Source organism: Planococcus citri, chromosome 1 (genome assembly GCF_950023065.1).
Source record: "Planococcus citri chromosome 1, ihPlaCitr1.1, whole genome shotgun sequence".
Lineage (NCBI taxonomy): Eukaryota > Metazoa > Arthropoda > Insecta > Hemiptera > Pseudococcidae > Planococcus > Planococcus citri.
The window spans coordinates 76,580,063-76,605,771 of NC_088677.1; the positions used below are offsets into that span (position 1 = coordinate 76,580,063).

At 34.0% G+C, this 25,709-nt stretch overlaps 6 protein-coding genes across 10 annotated transcripts; 2 read left to right on the forward strand and 4 right to left on the reverse strand.

The window, feature by feature from the left end:
* Nucleotides 1–48: 48 nt before the first annotated feature.
* Nucleotides 49–7,542, reverse strand: ema (C-type lectin domain containing ema). Of its 3 annotated transcripts, none has more exons than XM_065347121.1 (20): nt 7,279–7,542; nt 6,959–7,087; nt 6,753–6,886; nt 6,532–6,680; nt 6,226–6,455; nt 5,949–6,144; nt 5,699–5,863; nt 5,523–5,625; nt 5,360–5,449; nt 5,164–5,283; nt 4,924–5,043; nt 4,662–4,828; nt 4,414–4,575; nt 4,188–4,326; nt 3,943–4,103; nt 3,742–3,866; nt 3,542–3,672; nt 838–921; nt 656–750; nt 49–551 (listed from the first exon to the last, which is right to left on the reverse strand). In XM_065347121.1, exons 1-20 carry the CDS (start codon nt 7,350–7,352, stop codon nt 423–425), a joined length of 2,703 nt encoding a protein of 900 aa, XP_065203193.1. In that variant the 5' UTR covers nt 7,353–7,542; the 3' UTR covers nt 49–422. The 3 variants fall into 3 exon arrangements, with proteins under 3 accessions (XP_065203193.1, XP_065203185.1, XP_065203180.1); XM_065347113.1 differs by having other exon boundaries at nt 638–750; nt 4,662–4,816; nt 7,279–7,541; XM_065347108.1 differs by having other exon boundaries at nt 638–750; nt 7,279–7,541.
* Nucleotides 7,543–13,590: 6,048 nt separating this feature from the next.
* Nucleotides 13,591–14,949, forward strand: ND-ACP (NADH dehydrogenase (ubiquinone) acyl carrier protein). Of its 2 annotated transcripts, none has more exons than XM_065347337.1 (4): nt 13,591–13,894; nt 14,098–14,232; nt 14,523–14,610; nt 14,678–14,949. In XM_065347337.1, the coding sequence occupies exons 1-4, from the start codon at nt 13,742–13,744 to the stop codon at nt 14,767–14,769; spliced, it is 468 nt and encodes a 155-aa protein (XP_065203409.1). In that variant the 5' UTR covers nt 13,591–13,741; the 3' UTR covers nt 14,770–14,949. The 2 variants fall into 2 exon arrangements, with proteins under 2 accessions (XP_065203409.1, XP_065203417.1); XM_065347345.1 differs by lacking the exon at nt 14,098–14,232 and adding an exon at nt 14,284–14,403.
* Nucleotides 14,805–17,948, reverse strand: LOC135833387 (tRNA (uracil-5-)-methyltransferase homolog A-like). 2 transcript variants are annotated; one of them, XM_065347172.1, is made up of 10 exons: nt 17,687–17,948; nt 17,309–17,581; nt 17,050–17,223; nt 16,829–16,981; nt 16,556–16,763; nt 16,351–16,478; nt 16,030–16,283; nt 15,720–15,951; nt 15,389–15,581; nt 14,805–15,303 (listed from the first exon to the last, which is right to left on the reverse strand). In XM_065347172.1, exons 2-10 carry the CDS (start codon nt 17,579–17,581, stop codon nt 14,969–14,971), a joined length of 1,950 nt encoding a protein of 649 aa, XP_065203244.1. In that variant the 5' UTR covers nt 17,687–17,948; the 3' UTR covers nt 14,805–14,968. The 2 variants fall into 2 exon arrangements, with proteins under 2 accessions (XP_065203244.1, XP_065203253.1); XM_065347181.1 differs by having other exon boundaries at nt 17,680–17,948.
* A 3,099-nt stretch (nt 17,949–21,047) lies between these two features.
* On the reverse strand, nt 21,048–21,752 carry LOC135833490 (large ribosomal subunit protein eL34-like). Its single transcript, XM_065347356.1, has 3 exons — nt 21,557–21,752; nt 21,269–21,466; nt 21,048–21,182 (listed from the first exon to the last, which is right to left on the reverse strand). The coding sequence occupies exons 1-3, from the start codon at nt 21,619–21,621 to the stop codon at nt 21,089–21,091; spliced, it is 357 nt and encodes a 118-aa protein (XP_065203428.1). The 5' UTR covers nt 21,622–21,752; the 3' UTR covers nt 21,048–21,088.
* Nucleotides 21,753–21,907: 155 nt separating this feature from the next.
* Nucleotides 21,908–23,357, forward strand: LOC135833466 (methylglutaconyl-CoA hydratase, mitochondrial). The gene has a single exon (XM_065347312.1). The coding sequence runs from the start codon at nt 22,316–22,318 to the stop codon at nt 23,186–23,188; it is 873 nt and encodes a 290-aa protein (XP_065203384.1). The 5' UTR covers nt 21,908–22,315; the 3' UTR covers nt 23,189–23,357.
* LOC135833474 (monocyte to macrophage differentiation factor 2) lies at nt 23,343–25,633 on the reverse strand. Its single transcript, XM_065347324.1, has 6 exons — nt 25,305–25,633; nt 25,116–25,233; nt 24,875–25,032; nt 24,628–24,796; nt 24,464–24,547; nt 23,343–24,389 (listed from the first exon to the last, which is right to left on the reverse strand). Exons 2-6 carry the CDS (start codon nt 25,221–25,223, stop codon nt 24,174–24,176), a joined length of 735 nt encoding a protein of 244 aa, XP_065203396.1. The 5' UTR covers nt 25,224–25,233; nt 25,305–25,633; the 3' UTR covers nt 23,343–24,173.
* Nucleotides 25,634–25,709: the final 76 nt, after the last annotated feature.

Consider the following 25,709-nt stretch of genomic DNA (forward strand, 5'->3'; position numbering starts at 1 on the left):
CTTCACACAACTCAGAAAACTCGCCCATGAACAATGAAAAAACAATAATTTCAAACATAGAATATATTTTCTTAATAAAATCGCGTATGAAAAATTCACTTCTATTCGTCAAACGACACGATAATACAATTCACTTCTCAAGCACAGCGCAGGAACATAAAAAGTAATAACCAACGTGAAACAATACGCCAGTAGTAAAACGCCACAGAGATCTATAGAATAAAATACAACGCAACACGGCTACAAAATCGCCGTTGAAAAATTAAAAAAAATATGTCATTAAAATTGCCACGATAATAATATAATAAATAAAACATATAACGTTAGCTGAAGGTATAGCTTAAGAAAGAAGGTACGTTGTACGTTGGTATTGGTATAATAATTGCGATGCATTTTGAAATCGTGAATATATTGCTAGCTCCTTAGACGATTCTCACTTGACCTCTGTGTTTTTCTCTATCTTGCTCAGTGAGACTAGTTTCCGTTTCTGCTACCTCGTCGCTGGTAACGATATCTTCTTCAGGTGGATTACTATTACTACCTTCGGTTACCTGGACCAAAAAGAAATGCCGAGTTGGCAAAATGAATAATTATTAGTATAGGTGGTTTGGAGATGGTAATAAACAATGGAACGTACGGTAGATGGTATATTTACAAGTTGGATCTCTTCCAAACGTGTCACTGGTCTGCGTAAAAGTTTAGGTGAAGATTCGCAAGAAGTCAGAGGTGTACTTCTGCTGGAGTCGCCGTCTAAGTAAAGGGAAAATAAAGAATTATCATTCGTGAAGTTGTGAATATGTTTTTTTTTTTTAAAGCGAATTAGAAAATTAATGTTACCCAAAGCGTAATGCGACCTCAATGGGGAGATTATATCAGAAATGGGTTTTGTCTTCGACGGAGGTTTATTGTAACAAGATCCATCTATAAGAAAAAAATTAATTAAAAATTAAAAATTACTGAACATAGGTACCTTTAATCTGGTATATGACAAAGGTATTTCTGCACCCCCTCCCCCCCGTCGATCCTCTGGGAGACTGGGGCACGTTTTCTCATAAGAGACATTCTGAGAAACATTTTTGTGCAAACTTTGCCAACAAAAAGAAAAATTTCAGGTGCTTAAGTGCATTTTTCAATTTTTGATAAAATTTTAAAAATCGAATTTTGGATCAAAAACTTTTTAAAAAAATCAAAATTTCTCCAAGTTGATCTAGAAAGCTAAAATTTCAAATATATCCTACTTTTGACCCGCCAAAACAATTGGAAACGGTTCCGAACCATTTCGGGCAGTTCTTACTGGAGGCTCCAGAATTGTTCACAAACTGGTATTAATCGATTTGGCGGGTCGAAAAGAGCGTATATCCCAAATTTCAGATTTATAGATCAATTTCACTAATTTTGATTGAAACTTTGAGGGAATTTCAAGTTTTAATAATCTGCTGGAGGCTCCAGAATTGTTCACAAACCGTTATTAATCGATTTGGCGGGTCGAAAACAGCGTACATCTCGAATTTCAGATTTTTGGGTCAATTTGGTGAAATTATGTGGAAATTTCAATTTCAAAACTCTGCTGGAGCCTCCAGAACTGCTCAAAACAGTTCGATACCGCTTCAATCGATTTCATTAATGGAAAGTACAGCATATCCTAAATTTCAGCTTACTGGGTCAATTCGGTGAAATTTTGATTAAAACTTTGAGGGAATTTCAAGTTTTACAAGTCTGCTGGAGGCTCCAGAACTATTCAAAACCGTTTTCAATCGATTTGACGGGTCGAAAAGAGCGTATATCCTAAATTTCAGATTAATAGATCACTTTGATGAAATTTTGATGAAAATTTTGCAGGAATTTCAAGTTTTAAAAATCTTCTGGAGGCTCCAGAATTGTTCAAAAACTGGTATTAATCGATTTGGCGGGTCGAAAAGAGCGTGTATCCCAAATTTCAGATTTATAGATCAATTTCACTAATTTTGATTGAAACTTTGAGGGAATTTCAAGTTTTAATAATCTGCTGGAGGCTCCAGAATTGTTCGAAACCCGTTATTAATCGATTAGGCGAGTCGAAAACAGCGTACATCTCAAATTTCAGATTTTTGGATCAATTTGGTGAAATTTTGTGGAAATTTCAAGTTTCAAAAATCTGCTGGAGCCTCCAGAACTGTTCAAAACAAATCGCAATCGTTTTCAATTGATTTTACTGGTCAAAAACAGAGTATACCTCAAATTTCAGCTAACTGGGTCAATTTTGTGAAATTTTGATAAAAACTTTGAGAGAATTTCAAGTTTTACAAATCTGCTGGAGGCTCCAGAACTATTCAAAACCCGTTTTCAATCGATTTGGCGGGTCGAAAACAGCGTAAATGCCAAATTTCAGATTTATAGATCAATTTCACTAATTTTGATTAAAATTTTTCTGGGAATTTCAAGTTTTAAAAATCTGCTGGAGGCTCCAGAATTGTTCAAAACCCGTTATTAATCGATTTAGCGGGTCAAAAACAGCGTACATCTCGAATTTCATATTTTTGGGTCAATTTGGTGAAATTAGGTGGAAATTTCAAATTTCAAAAATCTGCTGGAGCCTCCAGAACTGCTCAAAACAGTTCGATACCGTTTTCAATCGATTTTACTGGTCGAAAACAAAGTATACCTCAAATTTCAAGGTCACTGGATCAATTTTGTAAAATTTTGATATGGGGATTTCCAGTTTTAAAAATCTGCTGGAGGCTCCAGAACTATTCAAAAACCGTTCTCAATCGATTTGGCGGGTCTAAAACAGCGTACATGCCAAATTTCAGATTTCTAGATCAATTCGATGAAATTTTGATTAAAATTTAGGAATTTTAAGTTTTAAAAATTTGCTGGAGGCTCCAGAATTGTTCGAAAACCGTTATTAATCGATTTGGCGGGTCAAAAACAGCGTACATCTAGAATTTTAGATTTTTGGGTCTATTTGGCGAAATTATGTAGAAATTTCAAGTTTCTAAAATCAGCTGGAGCCTCCAGAACTGCTCAAAACAGTTCGATACCGCTTTCAATCGATTTCATTAATCGAAAGTACAGCATATCCTTCAGCTTTCCGAATCAATTCGGTGAAATTTTGATCAACATTTTATGGAAATTCCAGGTTTTAAAAATCTTCTGGAGGCTCCAAAATAACTCAAAACGGTTCGAAACCGTTTCCAATCGATTTGACGAGTCAGAAAGGAGGTATATCCTTAATTTCAGATTTCTACATTAATTTTGTGAAATTTTGATTTTTTTTCTCTCATTTTTGATCCAAAATTTGATTTTCAAAATTTACCAAAAATCGAAAAATACACGTTGTCATCTGAAATTTTGGCTCATGATGTATTTTTCTGTGTTCTTTAGATCTAGCTCTGTTCAGGTCAACAATTTTTGAGCGAGTTGGGATTCATCCTTTGTCAAAAAACTGCCATTTTATTCGTAAGGCCCATTTTTTGACAAGTTCTCTGTAAAATGCTCCTCAGGATATCCTCTTGGAGCAAAATGTATCCCAAAGAACTGGGAAAATGGAAGGGATACTCACACAGCACAGAAGTGACGTTTTGCCTAGACGCTAGCATAGAAGTAGCAGGCTGATTAGCGACTGGTAAGTCGAGTAATTTGGCTATCTGCATCATTTTCTTTTTACGAGCTTTAGCTCTGCCTTTCACCAACCTAAAAATTTAAACAAAAAATTAATTTCATACATAGCAGGTCTAAATGAGATTAAATTCAAATAAATACTTTTGTTTAGCGGCCATGCATCTAATATGGTCGTCGAATAAGAATTTAGCCGTATAAGCCTGATTAATATTGGTATGATGAATGGTAACATGCAAACATTTAGATTCTTCTTTATCGCCGGTCACCTGAGCAAATCAAAAATGATTTTAGTGGAATAATTTCACAATAGTGATGCAAATATTCAAGTTTATTATAGCTTACTTCGACATCGTGAAGGAACCCTGCTAACTTATTAACACCCCAGCCAAAAAGTCTGGCATGAGGTTCGACTAAAACTAACTGGTTTTTGTCTGTAGCCAAGAAACGTCGACATTTCGAGCCATCTTTGCTCACTACGATACAGTTGATTAAATCACTTTGTGCTGAAACAGAAAAATGCAGAATAAAATTATAGATTTTCTAGTACTTATCAAGGAGTAGAATTTTCTCTTTAAATTTAAACTTACTCAAATCTAAAGATGTTCCAACAGCTGTATAACCATTTCTATCAGTCAATGGTAATTGAGTATCGACTTCTTCGGATAGACACATTACTAAATCACGTATTAGAAGGAATACTCGGATAGCTCTTCGAGCTCGTTCAACCTAAAATTAAATATAACGTTAGAATAATAATCGTTGATCGAATTATTCGTGTTATAAAACCATAAATTAATGAGGAAATCTAGATACCTCTCCACAGGGTAGGCGTTTGCAGAATTCAACTCCAGTCATTGGGGTATTGGCCGGCTGCAGTAATAAATTCGAGTCCATCATGAGCCATTCCACATTCAAAGGTCGTTTCTTTATATCGTAATATTCGTCTTCGAACATATCTAAGAATATATCTTCGTTCTAAGAACACGAATCAGATTGCAATTGAACATTAGAACACATTCGCAGAATAAAACACGTGATCAGATCAACGAAAAGGATTATACTTTATAGTAACTTCGTAGCAACGATGTACTTTCTTCCTTAACTCCAATCACAGCCGCGTAATGTTCATCCAACAAAATACTTTTACTATCTACAATGACTAGTTTTTTCAACAGCATCGTCGTCAATTCCAAAGTAACCAAACGAACTCGACAAGCTAGAATTACACCTGTTCGTTAATAAAATACGCATACGATCATTATTTTACCACCACCATTACCACCAATTCATCGATTGAAACACGAAACAAGATGCGCTACAAACCTGGCTGACAGCTTATGGATATTATTTGGATTAATTTTTCAATCAGGGACGCACTGTATTTAGATTTCAGATCTGAATCCTTCGGTAATAGAAATCCTTCTAGTAAGTATTGCTCGATACCTACAAAGATAAGGCAATGTTTAAAAATTTCATGATCAGATTAACAAAATTTTCATCGAATTATAAACCCTTAATGTCATTTTTAACGTTCACTTTTAGAAACGAGCTCCGCCAACGTACCAGAATTGGTGGATATAGCGTGAAGCAGACATAATGCGAATAGAACCGCGTAATCGTTCTCGCGACATCGTAAATTCTCCAAAATTGCTTCTAGAAATGATCCAGTTCTGACAGTTATCTCTAAAAAAACCGTACAACGAATTATTTCACACTGCCCAGACGGTATGACCTTCGTAAACGAATATTTATAGATCACCTTGAGCTAATCTTTGTTCTTTTTCTTCATCTGTAATATTGATACTGTAAACTGAAGTAATGGGAAACCTGGTCGTTGATTCAGAATCGTCTACAGAAAAAAAAAACCATCGGTATAATTTAGTCTTTCACGAAGGGTATATGAAGTAGGTCGGTGAATTTACCAGAGTCACAAGAGTGGTCATTATTTACTACTCCGTTACTGTGCTTTGTCGAATTACAAGATGGATCCGGAATATCTGATGATTGTTTACGATCATCGATACACTGAAATAAAAAAAAAAAATCCATAAGAAACCAAGTACACAAATGGGATAAAGATATACGAAGTTCAACTAACGCTAGTATCATCGTTCACGTCAGTTTTGAACGTTACGTTGTCAGGTGTTCCTTTAAGTATTATTTTAGCCAACGCGTTCACCAGCTGTTTCTCTTTAATGATGAGGAAAACTTGCGAAAGCAGGAATAAAGATAACGAAGAGCTTATATGAGCTTGCTTATCGTTCTGCGAACAAATCAACAAAGAAAAATACAAGATTACTGTGGAGAAAATTAAACGCAGATGTAAATAAGGAAGAAATACAATTTACCTGGACGGAAAAACGAGTATTTTTCAATGGTAACAAAGACATAATATACCAAGGTATGAGCAACTTGTTGAGCAAATGTTCAATCAGCACGATATTCAAATCTTCTATGTTTAGACATAATATATCATTCAAGTAATGCAAATGATCTAGATGCTCGGCAACTAAATCTGAAAGACGATTTTGTCCGACGAATTGGCTGCAATCAAGAATACATTTCAAATTTAATCGATACCTTTCTCCAATAAATTTAATACCAGACAACCGTTTGAAATATTACTTGATATCAGTATGTACGCTAGAATCCAGTTCCATGATATGTTTACCAATAAACCAAACTAAGTTTGAAAAATAAGGCGCAGCTGTTCGATCTCGTATGAATTTCAGCATCGATTTATCATCCACTCTGTACACATTCAGCGTCAAAGTTCTCACAGCTATGCGTACCATCGATTCGGAATGATTGAAGAATTTTATCGCTTCGGTGTATAAAGGGAAATCATTAGTGTGCTGTAAAAATCAATCGATCGATTAGTCACACGTTACAAGCCGATGATTTCCGGACAAGATTATTGAAAATACTGACCTCGTTATAGAAAAAGTGTACAGTGTGGCAATTCAGCTTTAGCGAGAGTGTTTTTAAAAATGAAATGTAGTAAGCCATTACTTCTTCGTCGGAGAAATCGAATTTATGGACGATTATTGAATTCACGTGATTGTTGCTGAGCAAATAATCTGCAGAAATGAACTCGTCGTTATAAAGATCAGATTTAGAATTACGTTCGAAGCTAGAAACAGGATACTTACAAAGAGATGTTTCATTTCGAATATTTTCAAATAATATATTCAACGTTTGCAATAATTGTACGCATACGTAGCTTCCACATTTCTGTTTAAGTATCTTGAGAAAAAAAGATAGCATATTTTTCTCCAGGAAAAAGCTATTGAAAATGTACAAGAATTAATTAAGTTTTCGTGATAGGAAATATATAAGATACAACACGTAAGCATACTCAAAAACACTGCCATCGTTTTGATCACCCCAAATTAATATCTCTGCTATGGAACGTAGCGTTTCAACCAACAGGCCTCGATTACTCTCTGATACAGTTTGGTTTTTCGATAATACATTGTACAAGTATCTGAAATACACAGAAGAATTGATAAATATGTGAATTAGTCACGAAAAAGGGATGGAGAATTATGTAGGCGGATGTGCCAAAATATCGTTCGGTCATCTGCCCATTGACAGCTTGCTTCGGAAATTATATAAATTTTGAGAGATTGTTCGAGATCAGACGATCGAGTAGAATGATTTAGGATTTTTTCTTACTTCAAATGTTCCAAGGAATGAGGATTCTTAGGTTTCCATATATTTCGTCCGAACCAATTTCGATTACGGAACATTTTCAGCCGAAACTTCCAGAGCTGTATCCGAAATTGAGCAGATACTGGTGATTTTCAAGTACTCGAAGATTTTGCTACATTTTTTCATTCATTAAACTGATCCAATACAATGTACTGCGATGAAATTTTCGAAAAATGATGAATACATTGAAGATTTTCGAGATAATTATTTACATTTTTTTTCCACCTCGAAATTTTTGGCAAAATATTTGTTATGACAACACTGATAACAGTGCCAATTCGATTTACCGTAAATTACGGTAATTTTATGACGTTTGTCGTTTATGGAGTTTTTACAGGTTTTTACCCATTTTTACTAGTGATGGGATATTATCGATATTTCGGGATATCGATATCGTCAAAATATCGGAGGTCTCATATCGATAATATCGATATATATCGGATGTTTTTGACGTTCATAAAAATACCATAAAACAGCTGATTTTTGATGAAAAGAGAAACTGAATCATCTCTAAGCTGTTTCTATTCCTTATTTTTTGCTTTTTCAGTATCTAGCTAGCTACCTATTTGGCGATTTTTAAAATAATGATGACATTGATGACGTAATGTCAACATTGTCAACATTTCATCATTCTACAGATATGGCCCATGGCTACCATTAATACCTGTGAAAATCACTATTTTACTCTAAAAGACTCTGAAAATGCTCCAAAAGAGCAAAAAAACACCTCGCACAATTTATTTGCGGGGTTTTTGCATAATTTTTAAAAATTTTCCGATAATCGATTATCGGATTACAAATATCGATATATATCGACGGCGGCAAATATCGATATATATCGATAAATATCGATAATATCCCACCACTAATTTTTACCGATGCAGCTCACTAAAATCTGTATTGTCAGCTCACAGGTGGATGGGGTGCGCTGATTTAAATTTTAAAATTTTCTTTCGTTTTCATTTTTTTTCAAGTTGCCAAAAAAACTGAAAAAAACGTGCCCCCTGCCCCCAAATCACAAAGAAATCTGTTCATTTTAAATAATTCGTTTCAGTTTTTTTTTCAAATTACCAATTCATTGTCTATTCATCAAATTACCTAATTCATTCGTAGGTGGATGATTGAATTTATAAAGTAGCGTCCAGACGGTCCAATATATTTGACAAATTCCCAGATTTGTCAAATTTATTGGACCATCTGGACATTCTGGACGCGCTGAATCAGCGCGTCCAGATGGTCCCAAATGTGATTGAATTTTTCTTCACAATGCTCGTACTTTGGTCACTTTTTCAACACTGAGTTTGGTTGCTAAAGTTACTTTTATTTTGTTTTTGTTTTTTTTTTGCAAATTGCCAAAAATTCAATTTTTATGCACTTTAGAGAAGAAAAAAATGTTTATAATTAATTTCAGTACTTAAGCTTCGTTATATTATTTTATTCTTTTCCAACTGCATGGTTACCTTTGGGTTTGGGTTACAATTACAAACTCAAACTGTCCTGCCTTTCAATGAAATTCTCAAAATCTTACTTTCTGCCAAGAATGCCAAAAAAGTTTAAAATTTTGCTATAAACAATTGCAGGTTTCAAAAATTCTCAAATTTGTTTCCTAAAATTACTCAAAACTCAAAAGTATCAATTTTTCCAGAAAATGCAAAATGGCGACAAAAATTGCAGAAAAGTCGTCGACCGGAAAAGTATAGGAAATAAGTCATTGCTTTTTGACAAAATTATCAAAAATTCTCATTTTTTCAAAAATTGACAAAAACTGTTGCTTTTTTAGAAAAATGACTCAGGATTGTCGTTTTTGTTTTTTCCCAGAAAATTCCAAAAAGTCCTCCTCTCTTCTTAAAATTGTCCAAAATTCTGAAAAAAAAACTCCCCCACCCCCAATACATGCCATGAACACGAAGTCCCGCTTCTTGCTAAAATTGTCAAAGTTGCGTTTTGTTTTGCCAAAAATTTCCAAGAAGTTATCACAGTCTTGAATTTTTCCAAAGTTGTCAAAATTCTCATTTTTTCAAAAATTGACAAAAATTGTTGCTTTTTTAGAAAAATGACTCAGAATTGTCGTTCCCCCCCAGAAAATTCCAAAAAACCATTCTCTCTCCCTGAAAATTGTTAAAAATGCTGACCCCCCCCCCATAATTGCCATGAAGTCCTGCTTCTTGCTAGAATTTTCAAAGTTGATTTTTGTTTTGGCAAAAAGGAGGAGTCCCGATAAGGCCGTTTTTTGGGCCCAGACAGTTATCGACTCAACCACTGTTAAAATGTTGTAATAAATGTCCCAAATACGAATCCGTGGTCAGTTAACCCAAAATAACAATTTTTTGGGCTTCAGGGGTTCCCAAAGTTGTGAATAAGAAAAGAACTGTGGGAACCACTGACAATCATTTTCAAAAACTTTTTTAGCGTAAAATATCTGTTTGAACCCAATAAACGTTATGCGAGATGATTTTTTAATTTTTGACCTTCGGGAGCAGAAATTGGGAGGGTTTTGATTTTTAGAAAATTTTGGAACCCCCATTTTGAACCTACCCCTTTGAACCCCGCTAAAAAGCTTTTTACAGTTTATTAGTATCTAAAAGACCTCCATCCTACCAAATTTTGAGCTCAATAAAATTTTCCGCTGGTACTAAAAAAATTCAATTTTCCAATTTTTCGTAATTTCGATATTTTGGGAACCCCTGGAAAGCTAGAAACCTGCGATTTGCGCCAAACGTAACGTTTTGAGATATATAATCAATTATCTAGATGAAAAAGTTCAATTAGGCTCCTTGCATATTCGTAATTTTGAACCCTTTTTTTAGAGCCCCCCACTTTGGGCACCCCTAAAGAAGGCGTTTATGCATATTTTTTCAAATAAACTAAAGCATTAAACACACTCGGAAGAGGTCGATAATTTTTCATTTGATTTTTCCGGAAACTTTCAAAATTGAGCTATTTTAGGTCACATTCTGGCATTTTTACTTCCTTGAATTCGTGAAAACGTGATTTCAACGTTTTTTCGAAGAGTAAAATCTTTGAATTTGACCCAAAATGCTCAATTTTGAAAGTTACAGGAAAAATCAAATGAAAAATTATCGACCTCTTCCTAGTGTGTTTAATGCTTCAGTTTATTTGAAAAAATATGCATAAACGCCTTCTTTAGGGGTGCCCAAAGTGGGGGGCTCTAAAAAAAGGGTTCAAAATTACGAATATGCAAGGAGTCTAATTGAACTTTTTCATCTAGATAATTGATTATATATCTCAAAACGTTACGTTTGGCGCAAATCGCAGGTTTCTAGCTTTCCAGGGGTTCCCAAAATATCGAAATTACGAAAAATTGGAAAATTGAATTTTTTTAGTACCAGCGGAAAATTTTATTGAGCTCAAAATTTGGTAGGATGGAGGTCTTTTAGATACTAATAAACTGTAAATAGCTTTTTAGCGGGGTTCAAAGGGGTAGGTTCAAAATGGTGGTTCCAACATTTTCCAAAAATCAAAACCCCCCAATTTCTGCTCCCGAGGGTCAAAAATAAAAAAATCACCTCGCATAACGTTTTATTGGGTTCAAACAGATATTTTACGCTAAAAAAGTTTTTGAAAATGATTGTCAGTGGATCCCACAGTTCTTTTCTTATTCACAACTTTGGGAACCCCTGGAGCCCAAAAAATTGTCATTTTGGGTTAACTGACCACGGATTCGTATTTCGGACATTTATTACAAAATTTTAAGAGTGGTTGAGTCGATAACTGTCCGGGCCCAAAAAACGGCCTTATCGGGACTCCTCCTTTCCAAGAAATTATCAAAGTCTTGCTTTTTGCCAAAGTTGTCAAAAATTCTCATTTTTTCAAAAATTGACAAAAACTGTTGCTTTTTTAGGAAAATGACTCAGAATTGTCGTTCCCCCCAGAAAATTCCAAAAAATCATTCTCTCTCCCTGAAAATTGTTAAAAATTCTGACCTCCCCCCCCCCCAATAATTGCCATGAAGTCCTGCTTCTTGCTAAAATTGTCAAAGCTGCTTTTTGTTTTAGCAAAAATTTCCCAGAAGTTATCAAATCAAAGTTTTGCTTTTTGCTAAAGTTGTCAAAAATTCTCATTTCTTCAAAAATTGACAAAAACTGTTGCTTTTTAGAAAAATGACTCAGGATTGTTCTTTTTCGCAGAGAATTCCAAAAAGTCCTCCTCTCTTCTTAAAATTGTCCAAAATTCTGAAAAAAAACTCCCTCCAGCCCCCCTCCCCAATAAGATTGCCATGAAGTCCTGCTTCTTGCTGAAATTGTCAAAATATTGTTTTCTGTTTTGCCAAAAATTTACAAAAAAAAGCTCACTTTCTAACAAAGTTGCTAAAAAATTTCATTTTTTTCCTAATACTTACTCCTAAAAGTTACCCTTTTCGGCTTTAAAAAAAAAAATGTTGTTCAAAAGTTTATCTACCTTTTTTGCCTGAAATTGTCAAAAAAGGCTGAAAAAGCAGTTCCGTAATAAAATTCTATAAACTCGCTCTTTTTCAAATCTAGTTTTTTTCTGACAGGAATTGCGAAAAAATATTACTTTTGGCGTCTATTACCTATCTAACTAAATGTAGGTACTAGTTTTTTGCTAAAATTTTAAAAGTCTAGCTTTTTGCCAAAAATTAACAAAAACTCACGTTCTAGCCAAATTTCTGACAAATGACAAATTTGACCTTTTTTACAACAATTCCAAAAAGTCTTCATTTTTTGAAACAATTGTCTAAAATTTCAGCTTTTTTGGCAAAAATTGTTAATAAGCCTTTGATTTTGCTAAAATTTGTCAAAATCTTGAAGATATTTCAACAATATGTGATTCTCAAAGTAGTCTAAAAAGCATTTTCATTTTTTCTAGAATTGTCCAAGTCTCGCTTTTTTGATTGAAATTAGTGAAACGGCAGAAAAAGTGAAACCAGGTACTTATCATTTTTTGCCCCCTAATTAATTACCTAACAAAAGATCATACTTTGATTATTTTTTTAAAAAATTGCCATACCTAGTCATGCATTCTCTTGATTTCTTGCTCTTGCTTTTTTTCCCCACGAATTCTCATTTTTTTGCAAGATCGCTAAAAAGTATTTCCCCCCAAAAATCGCCCAAATATCTTCGGTTTTTCCCCCTCAGAAATTAAAATTACTAAAAAGTATCACTCGTTTGTCAATAATTCCCAAAAGGTACTGCTTTTCGAGTTTTCGCCAAGATTGCTTATTAACAAAAATTGTTTTTACTCGCCAAAATTGCAAAAATATTCCTTTGTTGACAAAAATTGCCAAAAAGTTTCGCTTTTTTCAAAAAGTAGCAATATTGGCCCAACTTTTTAACCTTCATGGGCTTCATAATCAGACTAGTTTTTGTTTTTGCAACTCCTCATTCATTATTTTCCCTACATTAATGTTTGTTTTACATTGTGGTTATTCTTTCAAACTGTTTTGGTCACCGAAGTAATTTTTTTAGAAAAAATTGAATGCAAACCCTGTATTTATTCTCATTTTTAAAAATTAATATCAATAATCATTTCATCATTCCAGAGTGGCAGAGCAGAGTTGAGAGGTTGAGAGTACTCATTAATTCATTAGTTGAATTAAAGTGTCAATTATTTTGAATTTTTTTAATAGGTACCTAACTACCTATTATTAAATTTTTTATTCGTTTTTGTTTTCTTTCGTCTTTCTTTTCTTTTTTAAAAATATTATATATTTGACTATTTGAATGATGGAGATCAGGAGATCTGATGTTGAATTATTTAATATTAATCTTGTGGATGAGATGAGATGAGATGATTTTTAGATTTTGGTTCAACACTTCAACTCAAGAAAAAAAATGCACTTCATCCACCTACGATCTGACAAAACAGACTCTGGTGCAAAGTTCTTGAGCAGGAAATAATTTTCCTTTTTTTCTCTCAAAAAAATTTTAAAAATTCTCTTTTTGAGTGAAATCCGTCCTTTGAGACTAATTTCAAGCGATATGTTTTCTCATTATTGAATAATTTAGTTCAAATTGTGAAAAAAAGTTCAAAATAGATCAGAAGTTTTCATTTTCGACTTTCGACTGAACGTCGGTTAGACAAAGTACATCGTTGTTCTGAAATTTTTTGTAAACTACTGTTTTTTGAGCAATTCGAACCATAAATTGTCATTTTTGATAATTAAATATATTCCATACCGTATATTCTTTCTTTTGCAATCATAATTAAATCGTATAACATCAATTTTAAAAATATTTCAAAAAATAGAAAATTTCCATCGTTTCGCTTTAGCGTTTCAACATCGCCGACCTTTACAACACTGCTTTTGTTCTTCAAAATTAACACCGAGGACCGTACCGTAGTGATTAAAGTCGCATTATTTCATTAATTTTCGTTTAAAAATTGTCAAAATGTCGCTATAATTGTGATTAAATCGTTCTTCGCTCGTCAACGCACCGGTATCAAAATGTCTTTAATCTTAAAACGCGCGTTACCTATTCGAAACACTATCGTTCAGATCAACAAAAGATCGCCTTCTGCGGTACTCTATAAATATAAGTCTACCTTAGCCGATATAAATAATAATTGCCGATTACGCAGTCAAATACTTCCAACACAGGTATTGTAACTTCGTTTAAATTATTCATCAATTTTTACTCGAATCGTTGATATGCCTGTACGCATTCAATACTCGTTTGCTGGCGCTATCGAGATACCACACACGATAGCGCCGCAATCCTCAGAATAATCATCTCTCTCCCTGCTGAAAAATGTTAGCCGCTTGACCCCTTTATGGTTTTTATTTTGTTTGTTTTTGGCCAGTGGTCCTGTTTGTATGAACAGCTTAGATGGATCAGCAATCGTGATAAACCGCCATGGGATAGACTGACAGTAGCTCAAGTTGAGGAAAGAGTTTTGAAAGTGTGCAAGGCGTATGACAAAATAACGGCCGACAAGGTATTCTTTTTCATTTAGTATTACAGCAGGATCGTTTTTATCTTGTTGCAGACGAACTTTTTGTTTACACCGATACGTGGATACGCGGTCAAAAATCCTCTTACCTTTGATTTTATTAGACAGAGAGTATTGTTAGTTCTACAACTGTATGATAAGGTTGATCCGGAGAAGGTATACTGTTTATAATCGGTTAACACTCTGCTATAAGGTTTTTCTGCGACAAAGTAAAACGTAATGTTGAACTGATCTAGGCATGTATATGTATTCTGATCTTGTGTTTCGATTTTCAGCTTACTTTGGACTCCCATTTTACGAATGATCTTGGGTTGGATTCGTTAGACCATGTCGAAGTCATCATGGCCATGGAAGATGAATTCGGTAATACATGATTTATCATCTGAGATACTCTGTAATCACGTACTAATACCATACGTTTGTTCGGCAGGTTTCGAAATTCCCGATCAGCACGCCGAAAAGTTAATGACCCCTAAGGATATTGTACAGTATGTCGCTGATAGAGAAGACATTTACGAATAATAAAATACGTGTTTTTGAATTTTTAAAAATGTTAGTAGATGCAAATAAACGGTTTATTTTACATCTATGTTTTGTACTGTGTACAATGATAAGAAAATAATTACTGTTGTGCTAGTTTTTCCAGCTTAGGCGTACACGTTATGTAATGTTTTTAAGTTGAAATATAAAAATATACTTTCAGTCGAGTTGATATTTTCACTCAAGAGGTAACGTCGTTTTCAACACACTTCTCAGAAGCTTCCATACATTGGTTAGGTGGCTCGACAACTACAGGTACTGATAGACTCGAGCTATTATTCTGCTGCGTAGTATCGTTGTATCGTTCAAAGACTAAAATCAGCTCGCTGTGATTCGTGTGGGGAAAATTATCAACAGGGATAGCCATCGTTGGAAAGAACTGAGCACCTAGTAAGGTTTTCGAAGGTCGTCGACCCAGGTCTATGAAATTCACCAGTGCTGCTTTCGGACTACACGACATATAAATTATCTTATTTATACCACTCGTTCGTCTCAACGACGAGATAGCTTTTTTATCTGTAATAAAAATAAAAGAGCTTATCAGAACAGAAACACTAAAGGAACGTTCAAAGATCGTTACTCGTTAGGCTAGTACACTTACGTAAACCGTTTCTGGGAGGGTCCACAACGGCGATTATCTCTTCGTTTCGAGCTTGTGGAATAATCGAAGGGAGTATATCTTCGGCTCTACCTAGATGAAATTCGCAATTATCGATGTTATTCTGTTTACAGTTGATTTTAGCGTTTTCTATGGCCGATGGTTCGGATTCGACGCCGATTACTTGATCACATTTCTATAAAAATAGAAGAAATGAAATTAATTGATCTAAAAATTGAAGAAATTCTATTTAAATGTAAAGAAAAAATAATAAAATTAGTAGGTATGTGAGAAGATGATAAAATGAGTCGATAGCTAATCCTCGAATACGTACTTTAGATAAACATAATCCTATAGATCCTGTACCGCAGCAGATATCAAGCAAGGTAACTTTCTTAGAAGAAGGTATGAGCTCGGCAACCGAATTGTAGAGTATTTCGGCAGCAGCGGTGTGTATTTGGAAGAAAGAAAAAGGTGATATGGAGAATTTCAAACCGTTCAGCACTTCTGTAATAGTGGGTGCTCCATCGAGTAATTCTAACGATTTCATATCATAACTACGTTCCCTGTTGAGAATATTTCAGAATTAATACACGAGGAGGAGTAATATTCAACGAAGAGTCGTCTACGAAGGAAGCACTTACTGGGTGGAAATATTTTGAAAATATAACGACGTTACGTTACAACTTTTACCATCTTGTTCGGCGAAAAGCTCGACGATATCTTTCTTAGTCTGAGCCAATTGATCAGCAGTAACGTTATCCGCGTTACCGGCAGCTACAACCATTAATTCACCGGTATTCATACCTAAACGAACAGTCAACTGTTTCCAGAACCCTTTGACTTGAACTGGACTGAAAACAGGTAGGTCGGATTTCTGAACGAATTGTTCGAATACCTGAAACCGGTCTCAAATTAGATGACCAAGTCACCGAACAGTGCTCAGCAGAGGAGTATTTGCTTACTTTTACTACTTCTTTCATACGATCAGGAACATGGGGTACCTGGGCAACTGATCCTACACTGGTAGATCCTTCGACGTAGGCACCGTACCTGAATCCAACAGTTTTCAAACCGGTTGCTTCGTTTATTCCTGAAAAAAAAATCAACGACGAGGCTATAATTATGCTAAAATGATTTCGATACGTTCTCTACGTTCGTTACACTTACCAATACTGAATTCGCATTTATTCCTGTACCCTTTTGAAATCGCTTCTAAAGGAACGTGTCTGACATCAGTTACTTCGCAAATACTATCGTTATTCTGCTTACATCGTTCTTCCAGCCAACTTCCTGCTTTAGAATGTTTATTATCGTGCAGTATTTTTTCTTTCAGGTCGTCCAGAATTGCCTTAATATATTTTACTTTCGATTCCAACTGTAATAAGATGTATTAGAAATTCGAACGATTCTAATGTAATATAAAGATTCTCTACGTATTACTTGCTGTTCGTAAGGCATATTCCATAAAGGAACCGTGCTATTTTTAATCAACTCGTCGGGTGACATGAGCATAGCTAGCTTTTGTTTTTCGAGGGCTTCTTTCGATAATGTTTTTCGTTTGGCGAAATAAGGATCGGCGACTGCTGCAGCTGGCTAAATAATAATTCTATCAGTGTAATGAAACCGGTCTCTGGAGAGATTGCAGAATAGACTCTACTCACACGAGCAGTTAATTTGCGATTTTTCCAAACGAAACCGTCCAAAGTAACGATAGCCTTTTGTTTTTCATCTTCGGAACGGAAAGTCAAGTATAACCAGGAGCCGCCGTTTCTCGTAGGAGGTTTTATTTTACAACAGTCTAACTGGAGTTTCGATTTCAAGAGTTTCCTCAGTTCCTAAAACAATATAGTAGATGGTATATTTTAGTACGGTTGTTTGAACGAAATGTCCGAGTTGAAGAAGTGATCAAGGAGTACTCACACCGATGCCGTATTTTTTAGGTAATCCTCGAACTTCGATTTTGAATTTTTCTGAAGTGAAACGATCAGTGTTCAGGTATGCGAAAGCTTCGTCGGTGGAATTGGCCGGTGGATCGGTTGCTGTTTCCATATCCATGGCTTCGTCGGTACAGTTGGTTGGAGGTTCGGGTTCGGAGACTGGTACTTCTGGCACTGATTCCATTTTGCAGTAAATTATCGACGATATGAACACATGAGCGTGAAATATAACGCTGATCTTGATCTCTAGAGTCATCTATTTGGAAATTGATAACAATTGAAACACGTGTATTGATATCAGTAAGTAGTGACGTCATCGCTGAGTTGACCAATGGATGTTGAGATTTTGTTTACCTCTTACCTGTGAGTTTTGTGAAATCTTGAGTTTTGAATAATCTTTCTGGGAGGTGGCGGAAGCCGGAAGGATAAGAACAATTTTCAGAAAATTTTTTAGTCGAAATAAAAATGTTGGTGAATTTTTCTACTTGAAGGGATATTTTGAACTGAAATTATCGATTTGCTAAATTTTTCGCCCTGCATGATTGAAATTTTTTGGAAAATGAGCCAAGCCAAGAGCCAAGTATTCAGGAAATTAATTCACTTATGATACTGACGATGGGGATTGAATGTTCCGAGTGCCCTAATCTTATCGAATTCATCTCTCATCTTTACCATTCTCATTAATAATTTTTGTAATGTAAATATGTAATGTTATGAAGATTATGAGTTTTAGTTACCTAGATGGACATATCGATAGGTATTTATTTAGATACCTACTTTTATATTCGAAATTACAAATACTTACCTATTTTTGTAAGTTTGTAAGCAAATATATTTTTATTCAAGTGATCAACCGATCATTTTTAATTCGTCAGAGTTGATGATTTCCACGTTCGAAAAGTTGAATTCCATTATCACATCTCAAGTTTTATGTGGACTTCTAAAAATTGAATACTTTCAAGAAGATAATGAAGATGAATGAATGAAGAATAGATGAAATGATTTTTTTCGTTTTCAAGATAGGCAGATTCTTTAAATCTCGATGGAATGGTTCAGAGCTTGCTTTCCCCAATTTTGTCTTGTTATCCTATTTTTGTCCTAGGTTTACGTCAAAATTATCAGAAAAGTCTTAATTTTTTGCAAAATACTTGAAAATTGAAAAAGCTTATTTCCAAGGGGAAGTTGGAACATTGGAATGTCTAGATCTGATCACGACTGGATCAAATGCAATCATTATATCTACTGGATTTTGTCTTAAATACCTAAAATTTTGTCTTTTTTTCAGTTATAGCCAGAAAAAAAGTTTTGCTTCATTTCAAAAAGGTCAAAAAAGTTCTTTGTTAATTTTCTCAAATTTGTCAAATCATCGAGAAGATTTTGCTCAGCAGTTTTGTTAAAAATTGTAAGAGGAAGTCACATTTTTGCCAAAATTATCAAATGGTCTTAATTTTTCATAAAATTGTTAAAAAGTCACATTTTTTGGCTAAATTTTTGAAAAAATTATTGTGATAAGTCACATTTTTTGACATTTTTTTTTTGTTGAAAGTTGAAATTGTCAAAATGTTTTATTTTCTGCCAAAGTTATCAAACTCAAAAAAATCCTAATTTTTGTTAAAATTGTTAAAGAAGTTACATATCTGCCAAAATTGTTAGAAAGTAGGCTATCATTTTTGCCAGCCTAGTAATTAGTAATTTTTTCTAAAATTGTAAAGGGGACAAAAAACTACAAATTTTCAAAAAAAAATCCAAATTTAATAAAAATTACCTAAATTAAAAAAATCATGTCTTTTAGCAAAATTATGAAACGTAGTACCTATTGCTTTTTTTTGTTGTCAAAATTGCCAAAATGTTCCATTTCTTGGCAAAAATTTTCAAAAAAATGCAACTTTCGTAAAAATTGTCCAAAAAGTTCTGCATTTTGTCAAAATTAAATTATCAAACTGAAAACGTCATAATGCCTGATGAACTGATTTTTTTCCATCCATAGTATCCAAAAAGTATTGATTTTTGACTCAGCTGCTATCCATATAGTTTCTAAAAATTGATAACTCTTGAATCTTGATTTTTTTTTTCGAAATCGCCAAAATATTGAGAAAATCTCATTTTTTTTTTTTTAGTCAAAACTAATAAACTGAAGTATCTTATTTTTTATTTTTTATCCTTATTTTTCTCAAATTTTCAAAAAGTTTTATTAATAAAAATTGCCAAAAAGTTGCTATTTTTTTTTGCTAAAATTGCGGGAAAACGTTCTTTTCTGGTCAAAATTGTCAGAAAAGTTCAATTTTTGACCAAAATTTTCAGAAAGTGCCAATTTTTGCTGATTTTGCATTTGCTAGTAGGTAGTTGTTTAGAAAGCCCTGTTTTTGCCATCGACCTTTTATCAAAATACAGAACTTTTTGGACAATTTTTACAAAAGTTACCTACATTTCTTTGAAAATTTTTGCCAAAAAAATATTTGGGCAATATTGGCAACAGAAAAAAACAATACCTAAGTATCATAATTTTGCTAAAAGACATATTTTTTAATTTAGGTAATTTTTATGAAAAATAGATTTTTTTGAAAATTTGTAGTTTTTTGTCCCCTTTACAATGTTAGAAAAAATTACTACTTAATTAGGACTAGGCTGGCAAAAATGATAGCCTACTCAGCCTACTTTCTAACATAGGATTTTTTTGAGTTTGATAACTTCGGCAGAAAATAAAACATTTTGGTAATTTTAACATTCAAAAAAAAAAAAAAAAAACAGAAAAAAGTCCAAAAAATGTGACTTTTATCACAATAATTTTTTCAAAAATTGAAACTTTGAAAATTTAGTCAAAAAATGTGACTTTCCAACAATTTTATGAAAAATTAAGACCATTTGATAATTTTGGCGAAAATGTGACTTCCTCTTACAATTTTTAACAAAACTGCTGAGCAAAATCTTCTCGACGATTCGACAAATTTGAGAAAATTAACGAAGAACTTTTTTGACCTTTTTGAAACGAGGAGAATAAAAGGTCGATGGTTTTTGCTCAAGTTAGAAATCGTGTTTCTTTGCCTAAATTACCAAAAAGTTTTGTCTTTTTTTTTGCCAAGGTATACATATAAAAAGAATGAAGAGGGCGGTTTTCTACCAAAATTTACACATGAAAAACCAATTTTTTGTTGTAATTGGCAGAAAGTTACATTTTTCCATCGAAATTATCAATTGAAAGTCTTACTATTGTCGACGAGAGTTCTGTTTTTAGCCAAACTCAAAATTGTGTCTCAGCTTTTGCTAAGGTTTTCAAAACGTTTCAATCATTGCAAAATGTCGATTAGAAATTCCTACTTTTTGCCAAAACATCCAAAGACAAAAGCATTCATTTCATATTTTCCCCCTTCTTTTCCCAAAAAATTTCTTCAAATTTTTAGTTTTTTACGAACACCAAATAAACGTTACTCTTTTAGAATGAAACAGAGCAAAACAAAATTTATGATTCGATCCAATTAATTCGACAATTGTACAACACCAAGCTTCAAGACGTATCAATTGAATTCATTAAAAAATCGAAGACTGTTACAACAATCAATACTTCGTCAGGTTTCTTTAGATAAACCACTCAATGAACTCTCAAGAAAAACGAATTCAACTACAACTTCAATACAATGATACGTTCAATGAATCATGTCTGTCTACACGTAAATTTGTAATACTACAATTCGAAAGCTACGACGATCAACACATCAAAACACAGATTAGATAAAAAACAACGTTTATTCCATAATTACGAATAAAATTACGCTACAACGGGTTTTTTACCACCTTTCTTCTGAGCTTTCATTACTTTCAAAACGATTTTCTGCTCTTCAATCAGGAAAGCACGAATAATTCTGCAAAACAGAACAATAGACATTAGCATAGCTGATCTTTCAAATATGAAATATCGAAACGAAACTCATTCAAATCTTCAACTCACTTTTCACGAACGCATTTATGACATAATACACCTCCGTAAGATCGAGTTACAGTTTTCACACGTTTACACATACGAGATTTTTCGACCGATCGAGCGGGCTTGATACCGTGTAGCTTGATTTTACAATTACCGCATTTTGGCACTGATGGCCGTTTCTTCAGATATTGCACAACGAGGCGACCGCCTGGAGTTCTCACCCTGTATAAAAGTAAGTAAGCAATAAATTAATATCGTGTGTTTCCAACTGAAACTCGTGATAATGTGGCAATTGAGAGAGATGGTACTTACTGTCGGCGCCTGTTTGATTTCGTGTTATAACTCAATCGTCGACGTAAAACTACACTTTGCGACATTTTTACAATTGATTAACAGCGTAATACTGTAGAATTAATAAAAGAAACTTTCGATAAATTTCTTTATCGTGCGTTTGAGAAATAATTTCAAGTTGGAAGAGTGTTTTCTTCCATTCAATTTTCAGTTGTGGAAATTTTATTGGCTTTGAGGTGGTGTAAAAAAAAACATGACACATGGCACCTTTTACATACGTCATACATCCATCAGCCAATGAGCGACGAGCATTGATGATTTGTGTTTATTTTTAGTTTACACCTTTGAAATTTATCAGACCTTGGAATGTGATAAGAAAATTTTTTCAAAAAAATAATGGAAAATTTAATTTTTCTCTCATAAAAATTAATTTGTACGTTGAAATTCGATCTTATGAATCACCTGTCGCGAGTAAACTTTGTCCAAACATAATCTGAGAAAAAGCTCAAAGTTTTTCATCGTCACAAAACGTCTGAATGTTTTCCTAAAACCTTATCAGTATCATCTCTCATTGTGCAATAAACCGACAGTCGTTTACGAAACGTAATACCGAATAAATAAACTTTGACATCTCATAAAACGAGTAATAAATTAACAAATTTACTAGAAAGATAACATTAGCGAATACAAATTCCAAAATTCCGTACTGAAATCGTGCATCACATTCGCCACAATACTGATTCATTTCCTCAGTTCGTTGTTACTCTTTGGTGTTAAAAAATGTTCAAAAGAATCGTGCTTCCTCAAGTGATATGTAAAATGAAACACTACTCGACAAACTACGCCAGCAGCTTGACAGATATGAAACTGGATATTCTCAACGGCGCCAATTCAGGTATTTTCGTCCTTTCTTTCAACAGACCCTCGGTGAAAAATGCAGTGAACAGGAACATGATCAAAGAATTCTCTCAAGCTTTGGATCACATAAGCTTCGATAAAGCTGCCAAAGTTCTCATCGTACGTAGTCAAACGCCAGGCATATTCTGCGCCGGAGCCGATTTAAAAGAAAGGACCACTCTGTCACCCTCAGAAACATACCAAACCGTTTGTAAATTCCGAGCTCTAACTCAACAAATCGAATCAACGCCTATTCCAGTGATTGCTGCCTTAGATGGATCTGCACTCGGAGGTGGGTTCGAAATAGCTCTAGCTTGTGATATAAGAGTCGCTGCCAATAACGCCAAGTTCGGTTTAGTCGAGACTAAATTGGCTATTATTCCTGGTGCCGGAGGTACCCAAAGATTGCCGAGGATTGTCGGTCCATCCATAGCTAAAGAATTAATTTTCACTGGACGAGTTATCGATGCGGATACAGCGAAGAGTTACGGTGTATTGAATCATGTAGTCGAACAAGATGCCTCGAACAGTGCAGCTTTTGAAAAAGCAATTCAAATTTCTCAAGAAATTCTACCCAACGGACCGGTTGGTATAAGGATGGCTAAAGCTGCCATCAATAGAGGTCTTCAAGTTGATATGAATACCGGATGTGCGATCGAAGAGTCGTGTTATGCTCAAGTTATACCTACCAAAGACAGGTTGGAAGGATTGGCTGCATTTTTAAGTAAACGATCTCCTAAATATATCGGCGAATGATGGATTCGTAATTACAACGAATATAATCGTATTATTAATAATAAGAGAACGGGTCAAAGGGTTTAAATGTCTATGCAATCATTACCTATATTCTGTGATACTATTTTGTATATTCGACTGTTTTTTTCTTTCAATTTTAATAATAATAAATCCATTCAACAGCAATAAATGTTTTATTCTTTAAAGACACGTATAATTTAAAAGTACAAGGAAGAGTATCATATCACAATTATTTCTATTCGACTTTTAAGTACATTCCACGATGTAATTTTCTAATGAGGCAGAAGGATTCAAGAAGTGGAAATTTACGCGAAACTATTAATTAAAAAGAAATGGTGCACTGTAGGTAATTAATACTTGTTTCCCAAATTTTAAATAACTTTAATCTAAATTTTCATTCACCACTGGAAGACGGACACGAAAAAAAAAATCAATTACAAACATAAGTAATCAAAGTCCTTAGTACAAACTACTCACCGCGCGTCTTCGAACAATTAATAATAATTTATATCACAATGTTGCAAAATAAATAAATTAAATAACTATATAAAAGAACGTTCAAAGTTCGTCGAATTTATATGAGACAATAAATTGGAATAAAAAGAAGAAGACAAATTAACCTAATTATAATTTTAATTACACGTCCGTTTGATTTTTCCAACAAATCGACTAGTTTTATTCGTAGTCGCGATGTCAATTCGCATAAATACTGTGAAAGGTATAACACGGTGCTAACAAGAAAGTAGAAAAAAAAAAGAAAAAGAGAGATTGGTAAACTTAAGAATTATATGGTAGACTAGATTGAAGCGAAATAAATCGCCAGGGAAGGGTTATCTAATCGTTGTTCCATATAATAATTTGGAATCTATAATGGAAAATTCGAGGCGTTCTGAGAAAACAATACAACCACATTGACTTATATAACAAGGCAACGAAATACATTATAAATTACTCAGAGAGCATAACAGCCAATGCGGTAGAGTTATTAAAATTCACTCATCTTTGAAACACCTCCTGCGCTCGAATCTGCAGAGTAGAAATGATTGAAAACAGCCACATAATGCACACCGGCACCTAAAATAACGCACAAATGCCAAATAGCATGGGCAAACGGTACAATACCGTCGCATCTGTAAAATACAACTCCTATCAGGTACAATGCTCCTGATACTTTCAGCTCCGGAATACCAGGAAAACTCAACTGTAACCAGAAAAAAAAATCATTCAGATTGGACTGTTCGATAAAGCTGCCATTCGAGTATTTTTAAAACTCACTTGGTAATCGAGAAATAAAGCAGGAAGTACAGCGTATAGCACATAGCAAATGATCCCCAATAGTGGAAATTTCTTACTGCAAGTCTTAAAAAAAAAAAAAAAATTATTTTAAATTTCCAACGAAGCAGATAATTTTCATAGTAGCATTCATCAAGTTTACAAACCAGTTCGAATAATACCCCGAGGCCAGCGAATAGCCACATCACCCATTGCAAATTGGAAAACATCTGCTGTTCTGGAACCTGTACCAGCATCAACCATGGAGCGTAGCAAGCTGCGATAAATATATAAATTACAGCACGATCAGACTTTCTCAGCTTTTCAATTAATCTTCTGTAAAATACATATAGAAATATTGAAGATATTCGTTCATATTTTGGAGAGTAAACGCTCGAGCAAATATTGACTTACACGTCGTCATTAAAGTAGAACGCGGTATGGAATGCAGCCGAAATGAAAAACAAAATGATCAAATTCAAACCGTACATGACTGCGATGAAGAACAAATTCGTGGTGGAAGCATTGATCATCAAGATTATAGCTGCTATTACAGCGATTGGCACCATAGCCTGGGTAAACAAATATATAAGTTAGTCCTGAGAGTTCAGTCAGGGGATTCGAACGCTGAGAGTATTAATTTAGAGATCCTTACAGCATGAGTGAAGATATTGGCTATATGTTCTGCTTCGGTGGGTGTATACGGCTTACCCTTCAGCCTTTTATTCATCATCCAACTATGGGAACAGTGGTGGCTGTTCATTTTCTGAGATCTAGGGCAAACAAAACTCGATTACTTTAAAGTATCACTCACAGTAACTAGCGATAGATATTTTGTACTTACTCTTATGGTAACTTTTCACTGTTACAAAAAATGGTAACTTGGAATAGTTATAATTGAATTTATCTAAATTTTATGCTAAAGGGAAATGCACTTGGAAATGGATTTTCTCTCGTACAAATGATGAGGAATGTAAGATAAATCATGAGATTATGATTGAGATTCTACGTTATTTCATCTTCGTAAAGAACACATTTAGATGGAATTTAAAGCGTAAAGGTAAATACTACATAAGACAAACTTGCATCACAATCGAGCTTTCAAGCTTTTCATTTGCCTTTGAAAAGCTTGATACTGCAGAAAAAAATATCAATAAATTCAAAAGCCAACCTAATTACGCGCCTGTGGCCAAGGTTAAGGTTCAAGCCGTTATTTTGTAAAAACTTTGGTAATTCTGGGGTAATTACG